This window comes from Dichomitus squalens (genome assembly GCF_000275845.1).
Source record: "Dichomitus squalens LYAD-421 SS1 unplaced genomic scaffold DICSQscaffold_67, whole genome shotgun sequence".
Taxonomy (NCBI): Eukaryota; Fungi; Basidiomycota; class Agaricomycetes; order Polyporales; family Polyporaceae; genus Dichomitus; species Dichomitus squalens.
Genome location: NW_006766949.1, coordinates 129,295 through 142,152, shown reverse-complemented (window position 1 = coordinate 142,152; position 12,858 = coordinate 129,295). Strand labels below are relative to the sequence as shown.

The 12,858-nt window shown below is 58.3% G+C and overlaps 3 protein-coding genes across 3 annotated transcripts; 1 reads left to right on the top strand and 2 right to left on the bottom strand.

The window, feature by feature from the left end:
- Window positions 1-2,627: 2,627 nt before the first annotated feature.
- On the bottom strand, window positions 2,628-4,116 carry DICSQDRAFT_183608 (uncharacterized protein). Its single transcript, XM_007370423.1, has 2 exons — window positions 3,304-4,116; window positions 2,628-3,240 (listed from the first exon to the last, which is right to left on the bottom strand). Exons 1-2 carry the CDS (start codon window positions 3,716-3,718, stop codon window positions 2,771-2,773), a joined length of 885 nt encoding a protein of 294 aa, XP_007370485.1. The 5' UTR covers window positions 3,719-4,116; the 3' UTR covers window positions 2,628-2,770.
- Window positions 4,117-4,128: 12 nt separating this feature from the next.
- Window positions 4,129-6,973, bottom strand: DICSQDRAFT_93144 (uncharacterized protein). Its single transcript, XM_007370422.1, has 7 exons — window positions 6,799-6,973; window positions 6,655-6,735; window positions 6,207-6,282; window positions 6,039-6,150; window positions 5,809-5,983; window positions 4,780-5,756; window positions 4,129-4,712 (listed from the first exon to the last, which is right to left on the bottom strand). Exons 1-7 carry the CDS (start codon window positions 6,850-6,852, stop codon window positions 4,517-4,519), a joined length of 1,671 nt encoding a protein of 556 aa, XP_007370484.1. The 5' UTR covers window positions 6,853-6,973; the 3' UTR covers window positions 4,129-4,516.
- A 3,740-nt stretch (window positions 6,974-10,713) lies between these two features.
- On the top strand, window positions 10,714-12,498 carry DICSQDRAFT_174574 (uncharacterized protein; the record flags this gene model as incomplete). The annotated part of the gene is made up of 4 exons (XM_007370421.1): window positions 10,714-11,002; window positions 11,068-11,141; window positions 11,618-11,795; window positions 11,855-12,498. 4 exons carry the CDS (start codon window positions 10,714-10,716, stop codon window positions 12,496-12,498), a joined length of 1,185 nt encoding a protein of 394 aa, XP_007370483.1.
- Window positions 12,499-12,858: the final 360 nt, after the last annotated feature.

Below are 12,858 nucleotides of genomic sequence, written 5' to 3'. Positions count from 1 at the left end.
AAGACTGCCGATTTAAACACCGCCATTATCAGTCGTTTGATAACGACGTTGGCGGAGGGAACACTAGTCGAGGCGCTCATAATCAAAGTCAGCCTTATCTCGGTCAGTGGCTGAATGTCACGCTCGAGAGACCCCCTTCCCATTCCTCAGGTACCGCAATCCGTAATCCTTCGAAAACTGAATAATCATACTCAGTGCACATGTTAGAAATAATTCCTGGAGTTACAAGAAGATCGGCCATGCCGATCTCTTTGTGGCAATTCAACAAGGTTAGTAAACCCCTGGAACCCTACTCAGATTGACTTGTATCGGGAGCGAATTTCTCCCGATTTCCTTCGTTCTTTGTGGAAGTAATAGTTCAGAAGCACATAGTCTCATGTGTAACATTTGTACATTTATTGACAGGGAAATGCGAGACCTGGAGGCGTGTCAGTCGCTTCTGGGGTCAGGCGCTTAATGCGTCGCTTCTGGGGTCGCACTAGTAAAGTTCGGTGCGGGGACTCATCTGGGCGTGGACGTCGTCAGGGGAACAACCCGCCCGTATTGCCAGTGGTCGGCCGTTGCTCGTAGAGGGGCTCCAGTACTGCGCAATCATACCTGTCGCTCCATAGCGCTGCCGGTGTGGCCTCACCAGCATCGTCATGGGAGAACGGTACCTGCTTTTCCTCCTCTACGCCACGTGTCTTCGCGTCTTCTAAGCCGAGAAGGCATGTGGTGGCAGAAAGTGTTTGCTATGCCTGGAGACGCCGGCGTCTGTCCAGAATCAGAGTTCCGCTCATCAGGACATGTCAAGTTGCTACCAGATCGGACAAGCATGCCCGTCTTCAGCTGGTGCAGCCTTGGCGTCGGTCGGCTCTCAGTATCTTCGTCTTTTCTTGGCTGCGCGATCAGGCATATTGCTCGGCGTAATGCTTTGCATGTGCTCAAAGGGCCCTGCGCGCACTGGACATTTGGACCACCTGATCTTTGTCATCGCAGCGTCGTGAGCCCAGTCTCCTGCAGTACAAGTAGCTGATTGTGAGCTGCGAGAGTTCGAGCGATTCTCATGTACGTCCAGGGACAAGTCGTTCTAACCCCTTCGGATATAATGCTGCCTGCAGAAAGGTTGAATCCCGGGAACGACGACAAGTGCGGATCTCGCCGGTATGTACTCTCGCGACCGGCCAGCCCTGTATATCCCGTCTCCAATGTCCATCGCTTGCTTCTCCTCCAACATGTCTCGTGTTTGGCACCTAGACTGTGTATGCACGTTTCCTTTCGCCTGCCGATAATTAACATTATCGCAGTACAGGAAAGTACATGAAATGAATGGATCCTACGGCGGCCCTGTCGGCGGGCGCCTTGCTGTCCGAACACTGGGGTTGCTGTCGCTGCCACAAATGCAGGTCGGCAGCTACGCATGATCATGACGTCCTTCCTCTCTGGCGCCCTGGTGGAAACATGCAAACTCATCATCTGCACCGCGCGGCGCCTCCTCCCAACTGTTGTCTGGTGCTGTAGTGAGGGCGCAGACAGACACAGCAGCAGCAGCGGGAGGCGCCCACGGCATCGATGGTGGACAGAGCCCGATCTGAAACCCCAAGTAACCATTCCTTTGATGCCTGCGCGGCGCGAGAGACGGGCTGGCCGATCTCTCCTTGCGACCTGAGGCATCCCGGGGCCCGAGGCGTGCGGCACACGTCCATACGCATCAACGAAGTTTGCTCGCACGGACATCTCGGGCGCGGACGCTGGGAGCGGCCGGCCTGTGTTATTTACTTACTCGCGTTCCCTACAGGCTACAGCAGACGCGGACTGTTCTGCACACGCACAGCAGCTCGATGGTCGTACCGAGCCATCGAGCTGGAGCAGATGCTCCAGCCGCTACAGCCGCTACATGACAGGGAGATGATGAACCTGAGGGAGAAACACCTGCGGCTGGCTGTTCCACCGGTGGCATGAGGTGATGTATTTACTTCTCCTGATGTACCGGGTTCGACGTGAGTCCGCGTTCGGAGGGTCGTTCATTCGGATATCGCTGATGACACACTTACAAGCGGCACGCCCGCTCGGGCAGTGTGGGCGATAGACTCGCGTCTCACAATCACGAGAGCGTACGTACTGCACATCGCCTTCTGGGGCGTCTGCGCGTCGGGCGGGAGGCTCGCGTTGGTCATGACTGCGAAACGTATATAAACACAGCCGGGAGGGAGAGATACAACACACACAGCTACATACACGCTTTCTTCGCCGCCGCCCACGGCTTACCTCGGCGAACTTGGGAGATCATCTGTTATATGTAACTTGCGACACTGGGGGAAGTTTTCGAATACGCATGTACCAACCACGCCTGCGAGGGACTCATCGCGTTAGATGCGCAGGAGAACCGCGGATGGCTTGGAGCCCCCAAAAGGCCGGCGTAGTTGCGCTCCCAGATAACTTTCCCCGCAACGATCGCTGGTCAGCTGGGGCGCAGCAACATCTACATACTACGGCACGGCTTTGAACGTTGAAAATCTCTCCGCATCATCTACAGTGCATCTCGCAGCCATCTCATGGTGAGATCCATAGGCCTTCAGCGGCATGACCAATTACCACCTAGCTCCACCAAGAGTCCGCGTTGTTCGCTTACATCACGCGCAGAGATTGTTTCCAACGATCGCGGTGTGACTCATGTCTCATTATGCTACTACAGTACACGTACATCCTCAAAGAGCGGTGGTCTTAGTCCCAAGTCCGTTCGATCCTCCCAAGCTCCACATCCGGTCCTCAGCGCGCGCACACACACATCTCAAGCGGGCATAGGCAGCGCGTGCGCCCGCCAACTCTCCTGCTCGAGCGTGCTGCCCCCATGCGCGGCCCAGCCCCAGTTCGCGACGCGGCGGCGCCGGTTCTCGACGTCGGCGCCGACGGCGGGGGCGACGCGCGGCTTCCCGCTCGAGTTCTTGCGCCCGGGGCGCCGGCGGCGCGTCTTCTGCGCGTCCGCGTTTGACTTGGCGATTGGTGCGGGGGTGGGCGTGGGGAGCGGGGCGGTAGTAGATGGAGGTGATGATGGCGCGGAAGAGCCAGAGGGCGCGGCCTTCGCCTTTGGGGGCCTGCGCGTCATGAACGGGATGTGCGCGTCGATCTGCGTGCGCTGGGAGGGTGTCAAGGGCGCGGGGCATGATGATAGCGCGAGCAGCTCGGTGAGTGTGTATGTGTTGGGTATCTTCGAGGCGAGGGGTATATTTGCGGGGCGAGGAGACGGCATCGGGGAGATGTCTGTACGGGCGCGATCTCCGTCAGTCTCCGCTTCGCGACTCGTCTTGCGTGCGCACGACGTACCTAGGTGACGCTTGCCCGTACGGGAAGGCGAGCGCGGGGTGCGCGGCATAGGCGAGACGGAGCGCGTGCGCGGCCCAGTGGAGCGAGCGACGGGCGAGAGTGATCCGTGCTCAGGGAAGGAGCTCGAGGAAGTCGAGGAGGCAGACGCGCCGCGTCGGTGAACAGGCACGTACAAGCCGTTTGTATGATCCCCGGGGAGAGAGAGCGCGGCCGTGTTCGGGCTGGACTCGCGCTGAGTGTTGGTGCTGACGGAGGGAATAGCGATGGGGCTCGACATGGTTTGATAGGTGTTCAAGAGAGTCGGGGTGATGGAGATGAGACTCGAAGACGTCCTTGATACTCGACTGCGACTGAGGCGGCGGGATGGGGAGGAGGCTGCGAGGTGCGCATGCCCTTTATAGGAGCTGCGAATCATCCGGAATGCAGGTGAGTGCCAGCGGAACGCGGATGTGCGTGTAAGCGTATTCGAGGCGACGTGGCGTGGTGGGAGGACTGCGGTGCTGCGAGTCCACCCGAGCGCCACAGAACGGACAAGACTTGTCCAGACATCGCTGGCAGTGTCCCGACCATTCGCGGACGAGTGCGAATGTTCGAGAGCCTCCGTCGCTTTAGGAAGGTGCCTAGACAATGTGGCTGTGCTTCCTGGCCAGGAGGTATCCGGATAGCAAGCAACCTGGGCGCTACGTCCACAAGCTGACGTTGGCTGTGTCAGCTGCTTATCTGGACTTCGAACGATACTCAGAAGTCCTGGTACAAGCCTGAGCGATGAGTAGGAAAGCCTCGGCCAACGTGTCCCAAGATCAGATCAGCTCACCTGGCATACTACCGTGCTGCAAGGGCAGAGTTGGTCAGCACCGCACGTTTCGTTTTGCTGACGCATGCAATGGTAACGGCGGCACCAAGGGGGATGTGCAAGCGGAGACCTACGATTGCATTGCGAGATGAGAACACGGAAAGTATGAACACTATGTCGAGGGTCGTACAATAGATCTACTCGTATATGTCGTCAACAGAGGATACCGAGGTGCAGCGCAGTGCCAAGAAACACCACCCAACCACATCATCCCAAACCGTTTGGTCCCGTAGCGCCTCATCTCCGCATAATGTCCACCAGCGTATGGGCCCCTTCGACTCCCTTCGCGGAGGGCCATATCACGATCGCAACGCGTCCGAACCGGTGCAGAGGGGAAAAGGTTCCTCACCAATGGTTACATCATAGCTTCGAGAGCACAAGGCCGATGACGACGACAAGAATCGTCGACGGCGGCGTGACGACGCAGTACGACCAGAAGATCGTCTTGCTGATCAGCCGCTCGAACGCGTCCCCAGACGCGGCCTGCGTGATCTGCGCGAGCGTCAGCGCCGGCGGCGACGCGACCAGCAGCACGTTCGACACCACGAATACCGGGCTACAAACGCAAAAAGTATCTCAGAAGACCGTCTCAGCAGGCACGAGGAAAGAAAGCGGGCACGCACTCGTCGAACACCCGCTGCCAGTCGTACTTCGCGGACAGCGCCAGGAGCGGCAGCAGCACGAGCGGCGTGATGATCATCCGCGACATGATCGCGACCACGACCGTCTTCGTCTCCCCCGGCCGTGCGCCCTTGCGCGCTGACGCGCTGGAGCCGCCCTCCGCGCGCCGCACCGACTTCATCGAGAACATGTCCCTCACGCTCTCCAGCAGCGACGCACGCGACGCGCTCCGCTCCACCTGCCGCTGGTGCTCGGGCAGCCCCTCCTCCCTGCCCCGCCGCGCGCGCGCGCGCTGCTCCGCATCGGGATCGGGCGGCGTGTAGAAGTACGCGCCGAGGACGACGAGCGTGATCGGGATCGAGCAGTCGCCCGCGGACGCGATCGCGTTCTTCACGGGGGGGAAGTGGTCGTCGAGCGCGTGCTGGAGCGGCTGGATGCACGCGACGACGAGCGACGTGAGCGCGGCCCAGAGCGGGACGGTCATGAACTCGCGGAACGTGCGCCACGCCGTGCGGGTCTTGTGTCGCAGCCGGCGCATTCGCGCCTGGACGCGGGAGGACGTGGGCGTGGTGCGTGGGCGGCGGCCCGGGGGGAGCACGTCGCCCACTTCGTCGTCGTCGTCGTCTTCGACTTCGGTGTTGGTGGCTGAACCGGAGCGGGTCAGGTCTCCTGAGCGCGTAGCGGGGGTGTTGGGGAACGAGTAGAAAATCTTCCCACCGGTAGTGTTTTCGACGGACAGTTCTGGATTGGTATTGGGGCCACCGTGAGCGACCGTTTGTGAGCCATCGGAGGAAAGAGAATGGGAGAAGGCGTTGCCGTGTCGGAGTAGTTGTTCCTCAGCCGTCGAAGGTGGAAACGGTACCTCTGATGGACTCAGCAAAGGACTGGCCTCGCTGTCGACGTCATCAGTCTCGGCCTCCTGCTGCACTGGTTCCGGATCTGCTTGAGATAGCAGACGGACTCCGTAGCTCCAACGAACCTGTGGATGCACTGAGGAAGTGTGTTTTGTTGGATAAACGGAAAGCACGAACCACCATGCCCAGGGTAGAGTACAACACGAGATAAGTCAGCGCGCGACCCACCATCGCGTTCGTGCTGTCATCCTCATCCCACTTGAGGCCGGGTACAGTGACAACGAGACTTTGCATCAGAGCTATAGGAAGCGAATTCGAGTTCATGAACATCGCCGCCGCTATTGCAAAAGCCCTGCAGTGAACTCGTCAGCAGAACTACTTGGAATCGATGCATCCTGTGACCGTACCTTTGCGACCTTTTCAGCCTGAGAATGACGCTGAGAAAGTATGCGACGATCATGGAGACCGCGGTTGTGATGATAAAGAAGATGGGTATAATCCATAATTCTCGTAATTTCGCTGTGGCAGCGAAGTCAAAGTCTGTCTCGGTAATCAGACATTTTGTTTCAACCCACCTGGCGATAGGAAAAATGCGACTTTGGAGAAGAGCAAAGAGGGCGTGAATATCGAAACGTTCAGTCGATTGAGTTTCTAGATGTGACATAATCACAATTAGCTCCGAAGGAACAAACCGATGCGGATGTGACTTGGTGAGTAGGACAGGGAGTAGGGAGAATATCTAGGAGCACGCAGCAAGAACTCTGTAGCACAAGTGTAGCATGGACATGCTGAGGGGCCATGAGGCGTGGAGATGTACGTCGTTGGGCCGGCGAAAGGCGTGCCAAGCATTCGTAGCACAGCGACTGCGTATGCTCGCCCACGCATTCTCCGCGCTGTCCTACATGTCGCCGGGGCCATTCCAGGTCACCAGAAGTAGTGTCGCAGTGGGAGGGATCCCCATTCCCAGTAAGAGCATAGCTCCACAAGTCATAGCGAGATAGGTATAAGAAGGGATCGACGAACCTTCTGAGTGGTCCTATCAAGGATGCCCTTGCGGGCGAGGATGTATCCCGCAATACAAATAAGGAATACTTCAAGGATAGACTGAGTGCACGCGGCGAATCGTCAGCGATGTGGGCCGGACAGTCGGAGCAGAAGGCGACTTACTTCGAAGGTAGTCTTAAGAAGCGGCCCAATAGGTGTCCAGCTATCCCGCGCCATACACACGAAACCTGAGTAGACTGGATAGAACCAAGCGAAGCTAGACCCAACAATCGGAACCTGAGCAGAAGAATGGAAAGAAGTACGACGGGCGCAATGGGCGAGAGGGCGAGGGGAGGAGTCCAGAGGGAGAAAGAGTGCGTGCCTGCGTCCGTGCTTGTGTCATAGTTAAGGAGTCGGTGGCGTCGAGCCCAGTACAGTTATCTCTCAGATCCCATTCCTCAGATCTCCCTTGATCACCCGCAGCCGGCGCCCGGCGCCCCGTTGGCGAGGGTTTCCGGAGCTCACTTCGCCCAATATGGTGCCCTTCCGACAGACATTAGCCTTAAAAAGGCGAAGTGCCAGAGAGAAACTGCCGGGGACCGGGACAAGCCCGGGGGCGATAAGATAACCCGCCACGCACGTTCTCTTCTCTGCGCGCCACAACGACATCGCACTGAATTCCCCTCTCGGCGGAAACTACTTGCATATCGTCTGCATTGTGGGGTCATGTCATCAGAAGACAAATACGGCAGCGTAGAGCCGACACAAAGCGACGCGGTCGTAATTCGAAGGCACTCAGATGGCAGATGGACGATGTAGCCGTCGGTTCCACTGGTCGGATGACCCAATAGAGCGGTAGCTGTGAGAGTACAGAGGGCGGGACAATATTGCAGAAGTGCGAGAAGCCCGAGACAGTGGAAACAGGGTGCGTATGGAGAGCGTCTCGTCTGACCACAGATTGCGGTTCTCGATTTCTTTTGACCTGCTTGCCGTACCGAGCCCTTCGCCAAGCATCATGCGAAGGGTTCTCTGATAGGTCGTCTGTGCTCTGGACGTCGGTTCAGGTGTCGTAAGCTCGCCTAGATTGGGGTGAGACGACCTTGCCGCGCCGGATGACGCGCTTCTCGCTGCTGCTTACGGCGTCGCAGCATGGGGTTGGGAACTTGACGTCGACCATCAGAGTGTGCCAGTCAATCGAGACGTCGTGAACTCATAATGCTTTATAGACAGCCGACTACAGCGGTGGGACACAAGCTCATACGCTTCTTTGTGCAACGTACACGGAGGCTGCGTTCCCGATGAATCAATCGCAGAAGTCTAGTTCTGACTTCTCCGTTGCCCGCAAAGCAGATGATTTGAAAGTCAGCAGCGTCATAAGGGCCGCGTGGGCCAAGGCATCGTTCCCACTACCTCCAAAAGTTGACAAGCCCAATGGAAAAAGGGCCATATGACAACTAGCATACAGACGTGATGCTGGGATTCACGGTATAGTGGCGGCTCTCTTTGCATCCCCCACTGAGTATTCCCATACATAGTAAGGCAATCCACGAGGGTAGAAGGCAGCCGATCGGTGGGACGCTCTCCCTCCGTTATACTGCCTCCACTGAAGGGCATGGCAAGTTGCTGAGGGAAGTAGCGCGTAGCGTTATTGTCGTACTACCCGCAGAACAAAAGGTGGTCGATAGACACTCCATCAACCGAAGCTCACGTGAGAGCGCACGATTACCGACAGTCTGAGATGGCGGATGTGCGGCGTGCTGCAGACGATTTCAGCTCTGACAGCTGGACACACCGTCCTGGGCCATAGAGAGCTCCATTCGAAGTGAGTGGAATAAGTGGGGGAAGTCCATGGACAGGACTCCGGCAAATTATGTTCATTAGAACAGACTGCCGCAGCTGCACATGCTTGACGAGTCCGCACGAACCTTTCCATAAGAACTATACCTCGCGAGCAGAACACTGATGCGAGACTTCCATTCAGTATGAAAGTGATGGAGTGGCCTGGAAGGGAGCTAGGACACGGTGGGAGATCGGCAGAAGAGGAGACGAGGCGGTTGTAGCTGGGAGCGAATGCTGCCAGGTACGGACATGTGTCAAACCAGCCTACCTGAGAGGAACGCAGCGTGAGACACAGGCGGACTTGGGTCGACAGGCCGACTGAGGGACAGAGAACGCAGGCGGAAGTAGATCGTCCATGAATGGTGCGCAACTGTTACCTGCAGTGGCGAATCATCTAGGCAGACAGTTTGCCGACAGATGGCCGTAGACAGGGACCAGGGCACGAGCGATGCTATGCGGGATGGCCTCACAAACTCCGGCCTGAGGGGGACGATGGGAGCAGCGGTGAAACTCAGCTGAAAGAGGCACAGCGCCTGATGGGGTTGGAAACATAGTGAGTAGGCAACTGCTTGATCTTGGAATTCGGGGCCGGGAGAGACGGACGACTTTGACCAGTTGATGCGAGAAGGACGAGGCACAACCGAAGCGTACCTTCGACCAAGGCCTTTATGTATGAAGTACTGGCCGGACCCTAGCTAGGTACCGAAGACTGCTACAGTGCGGGTGCACATATCCGAGAGAGGGATGTGAAGCGCGCCGTTTTCGAGCACACTGCGAAACCGACGGTTTGGAACGTACACGATGAACCATATCATCCGGCTACTTGGTGTTCTGCCGGATCCCGGCGGTAGAAGGGGTCCAGAGCGGCAAAGGGCAGTTGCTAGCAATACCTTCCGAGGCTTTCCAATTGGCCACCGACGTCACAAGCTTAGGCGTTCGGTTCGGATGGTGGAGTCATCTGTGTTCGCAAGGGCGTTTCGCCTCGGGCAATAGGAGCGGCGAGGGGGCACAGACTCAATGTGTAGCTGAGCGTCGGTGAACTGCACTGTTAGGTAATATCCCGCGCAGGAGCGGAGATACGAGCGAAGCGCGCAGGAATAGCAGGCAAGCTTCTCATGAACGCTGTAGTCTGCAAGAGCGATGCTCAGAAAAGATCGATTTGGAGAAGAGGGGGGAAGGTGACAAGATTGCGTTGAGAGTGTGGTCTAGGAGAGCTAGATCGAGACCGCCAATCCGAGTCGATTGCAGCGCGGCCAGATCGAGAATGCGAGGGCAGGATGCTGCCCTTTCATAGGAACAGCCCCATTTGGCACATGGGAATCGTATGTCGGCGTAAGGGCGATTGTAGCCGCGAGAGGCTTCTCGCCGAAGCTCGTAGCCAGCGTCTCGGGGGCTTGTGAAGATCTATCTTGACATGGCGTGGGTCACGACTGCCCATACAGGCTCGGACACGAGTTCAGGCGGAGAGCGAGGGCCCTGACAGGGTAACGCGCCGGGGTTACAGAGGAGTAGGAGCACGCAGGTGCGATTACCGTTGCTTGAGGCGGTCCAGGGACGATACATCTAGTCTCCGACCTGGGATTGAAATTGCTCCTGGACCTGATTGTGAGCATCCGCACCCACCCACGCTACGGAACGACACGACAAACCTTGTACTTCCTTTCTTGACATCGCCCTGCTCGGACTCGAACGTCCGCCTACCCCCAATGGCTTGACCTTGCGGGCGGCGCCTGGACGAGTAGGTTAGTAAGCGCCCGCGCCCGCGACCCCGGGCTTGCAATTTCCCACGTGGACCTCTTCGAACTCCCCTAACATCAGCCCTCGCGCCCGCTGCGTACCCCAACGCAATATTCGGTGAGTCGTCCCTCAGTCTGTGGCCGGTTCGGTGGGCATGGCGAGGGTGGAGGCAGGCGGATCGTTTGGGCGGAGCAGGAAGTTCGCGAAGGAAGGACGGGAGGGGCGGCCGTCGGGGAGTTCTGGCGGCGACGATTCGGACACGACGATTTGAGTCGGAGTGAGTGGTGTCGAAGCCCCTCCCGCATGCTCCGCCTCTACCACTCAACAGTGTTCGGGGCATCATGCATATACCTGACTTGTGTCTCGCCATCGCCCTACACGGTCTGCTTGTCGTCGGAACGAGTGCAACGATGACTAACCACCACCGATCTACTCAAGTCATAGAGCGACCACGTCGTTCCAGCCGACGTCTGGCTTTACTCGCTTGCTATACTACTGCACGGTCCATAACATAACTAGAATATGTCGGCGGATCAGTCCAAGGCATCCTCATCGGCCTCTTCCAGCCCTCACGAGCCTCCTCAACCACCCGCCGTTGCCCACTACCCTCCAGCAGCTTATGGCGGCCACTATCCACCGCCGGGGCCGTACCCACCGCCCTTCTACGCCTACCCCGTCCCAGACCCGTCTCACCACGACCCTAACAATCCGAATGGTGCGCCGTCGCAATCCGTCGCGCCCTTCTTTATGGCAGTCCCCCCGCCTCCTCCGGGCATGGTGTATGCGTACCCTGTTCCCCCGACAGCGCCAGGTGAGTCTTAGTCTATCCATTTGCAGATGTTGGAAGCTAACCACGGGGATTTACCGTACGTCAAGGTTATCCCTTTGCACCGGGGATGCCTGCCCCGCAGCCGCCCCCTAAGCCGAAGAGAAAGCAGGTCAAGATGGCGGTGAGTAATCCACTTTTCGTCATGCCCCCTATCCAATGTGCGCCCTGGCACGCGTTCGCCGGTGTTACTCGTCTCGCGCCATACAAGTGCAAACCACCGGTCGGGCGGGAAGCTTTGGCGGCCCTTTTCTGGCGATAATTGATCGCCGTTGCTCTCCCACACGGAAACGGGTTGGCGAAGAGCGGCCAGATCCAGACCCTCGCCACCAAGTTTCCCGTCTCAGTCACCTCAATGAGTCCACGAGCGTGAACGCCTCATTGTCATGTTACGTCTAGGGGCTGTTTTTCGATAGATAGCGGGTGGTGCAATGTCTCAGGATTTCATTTATATCGGCGAGCTTGCGGCCATGGCGCTTTCGGTCGCATTAAGAACGCTGGCAACGTTCGTTGACTCCGCGGGCTGTCCTTCCGTCCCCGCTCCCCCTCTTTTTTATACAGCGCTTACGGATCTTGTCCTGATATCATCCTTGTCTACAGTGCACCAACTGCGCAAGTGCCTGCAAACGCTGCGACGAGGCACGGCCATGTGAGCGCTGCATCAAATACGGACTTGCAGAGACTTGCGTGGACGGTGTCCGCAAAGAACGCAAGAAGGGCATCAAGCGGGGTCCTTACAAGCGCAAGAACCGTGCTACGAGCGGAGAAGGAAGTGCAGGTCAGTCTTCCAGCCCATTCAGGATCGTCGCAGATACACTAATCCAGTAGTATCGTCAGAGGGCGGGGAGGCAACAAATGAGCAACCGGCGGCAGTACCACCACCCCCCGCTGGTTATCCTATGCCGCCTGAGGGCTACTCTTTCCCCTACGTATATCCTCCACCAATGGGCTACGTCCCTGCCGCACCTGACGGGCAACCACACCCTGAAGGCGCAAATGGCGCTCCCCCCGCAATGCACCATCCTTTCTACCCCTCCTACCCCGCAATGTATCCTACCCCATACGGATACCCCGGTGGGCCGATGCCGTACCCTCCCCTCATCCCTACCCCAATTGCAGCTTCGCCGAACGGCACTGCGAAGCCCGACTCTGCGTCTGCGCCGCCAACTGCCAATGGTGCTTCGGTTTCTGCTGACGCTGGCAAGGGGAAGAAGCGCTCCCGCGCGAAGAATGGGGAGGAGAGCGGGCGTGCCTCTAAGAAGACCAAGGAGGCGGCGCAGGTCGACGTGCAGCAACAACCCCCGAATGGTGATTCAGGGGTCGCAGGGGTTGTCCAGCTGGAGAAGGACCAGCACCCACCGCCTCAGCCCCAGCAGCCGCCTCCCCCGTCTTATGCAGGCCACGTCGACCCGTCTACTGGCTCGGGACCTGTCGCTGCGTTCGGCGGGCCGGAGCCCAGGCCGCTCATGGCCGCGATGTGATTCCTGGGTCGGCGACCGTGGTCACCGGTCTTCTATCGAATGCTACTCCCGCTCACGCGCTCTCGTTAGTACCTCGCCTCTCCTGACTACACTTTGTTCGCTATCAAGGTTCTGATTATGCTGCTCCTGTTCCGCCCCGCCTCCCGTCTCGTGCCACGCTTTCCCTTCGGTCTCGGTCTCAGTCTTAGGCTCTCCGCCTGTGCCTGCGCATGGCGCTGAACCTGTCTTCACGCTCTTTGGGCACCAACAGTGTCATTTGGCTTTCCGCCTCCATTGTCGCACCTCGACCACCCACGATGTCCACATCGCGGGCATCCTGCTTGCGCTCTTCCGCCTGATACAGGCGTGTGAAGACGCGCG

Excerpts from the sequence above, each read along its gene's own strand:
- DICSQDRAFT_183608 (XM_007370423.1), bottom strand. The coding sequence starts at position 3,718 with ATGATTCGCAGCTCCTATAAAGGGCATGCGCACCTCGCAGCCTCCTCC. Across the intron at positions 3,241-3,303 it reads TACGGGCAAGCGTCACCTAG|ACATCTCCCCGATGCCGTCT; the intron begins GTACGTCGTGCG and ends GCGCCCGTACAG.
- DICSQDRAFT_93144 (XM_007370422.1), bottom strand. The coding sequence starts at position 6,852 with ATGGCGCGGGATAGCTGGACACCTATTGGGCCGCTTCTTAAGACTACC. Across the intron at positions 6,736-6,798 it reads TTCTTAAGACTACCTTCGAA|TCTATCCTTGAAGTATTCCT; the intron begins GTAAGTCGCCTT and ends GCGTGCACTCAG. Across the intron at positions 6,151-6,206 it reads CGCATTTTTCCTATCGCCAG|CGAAATTACGAGAATTATGG; the intron begins GTGGGTTGAAAC and ends TCGCTGCCACAG.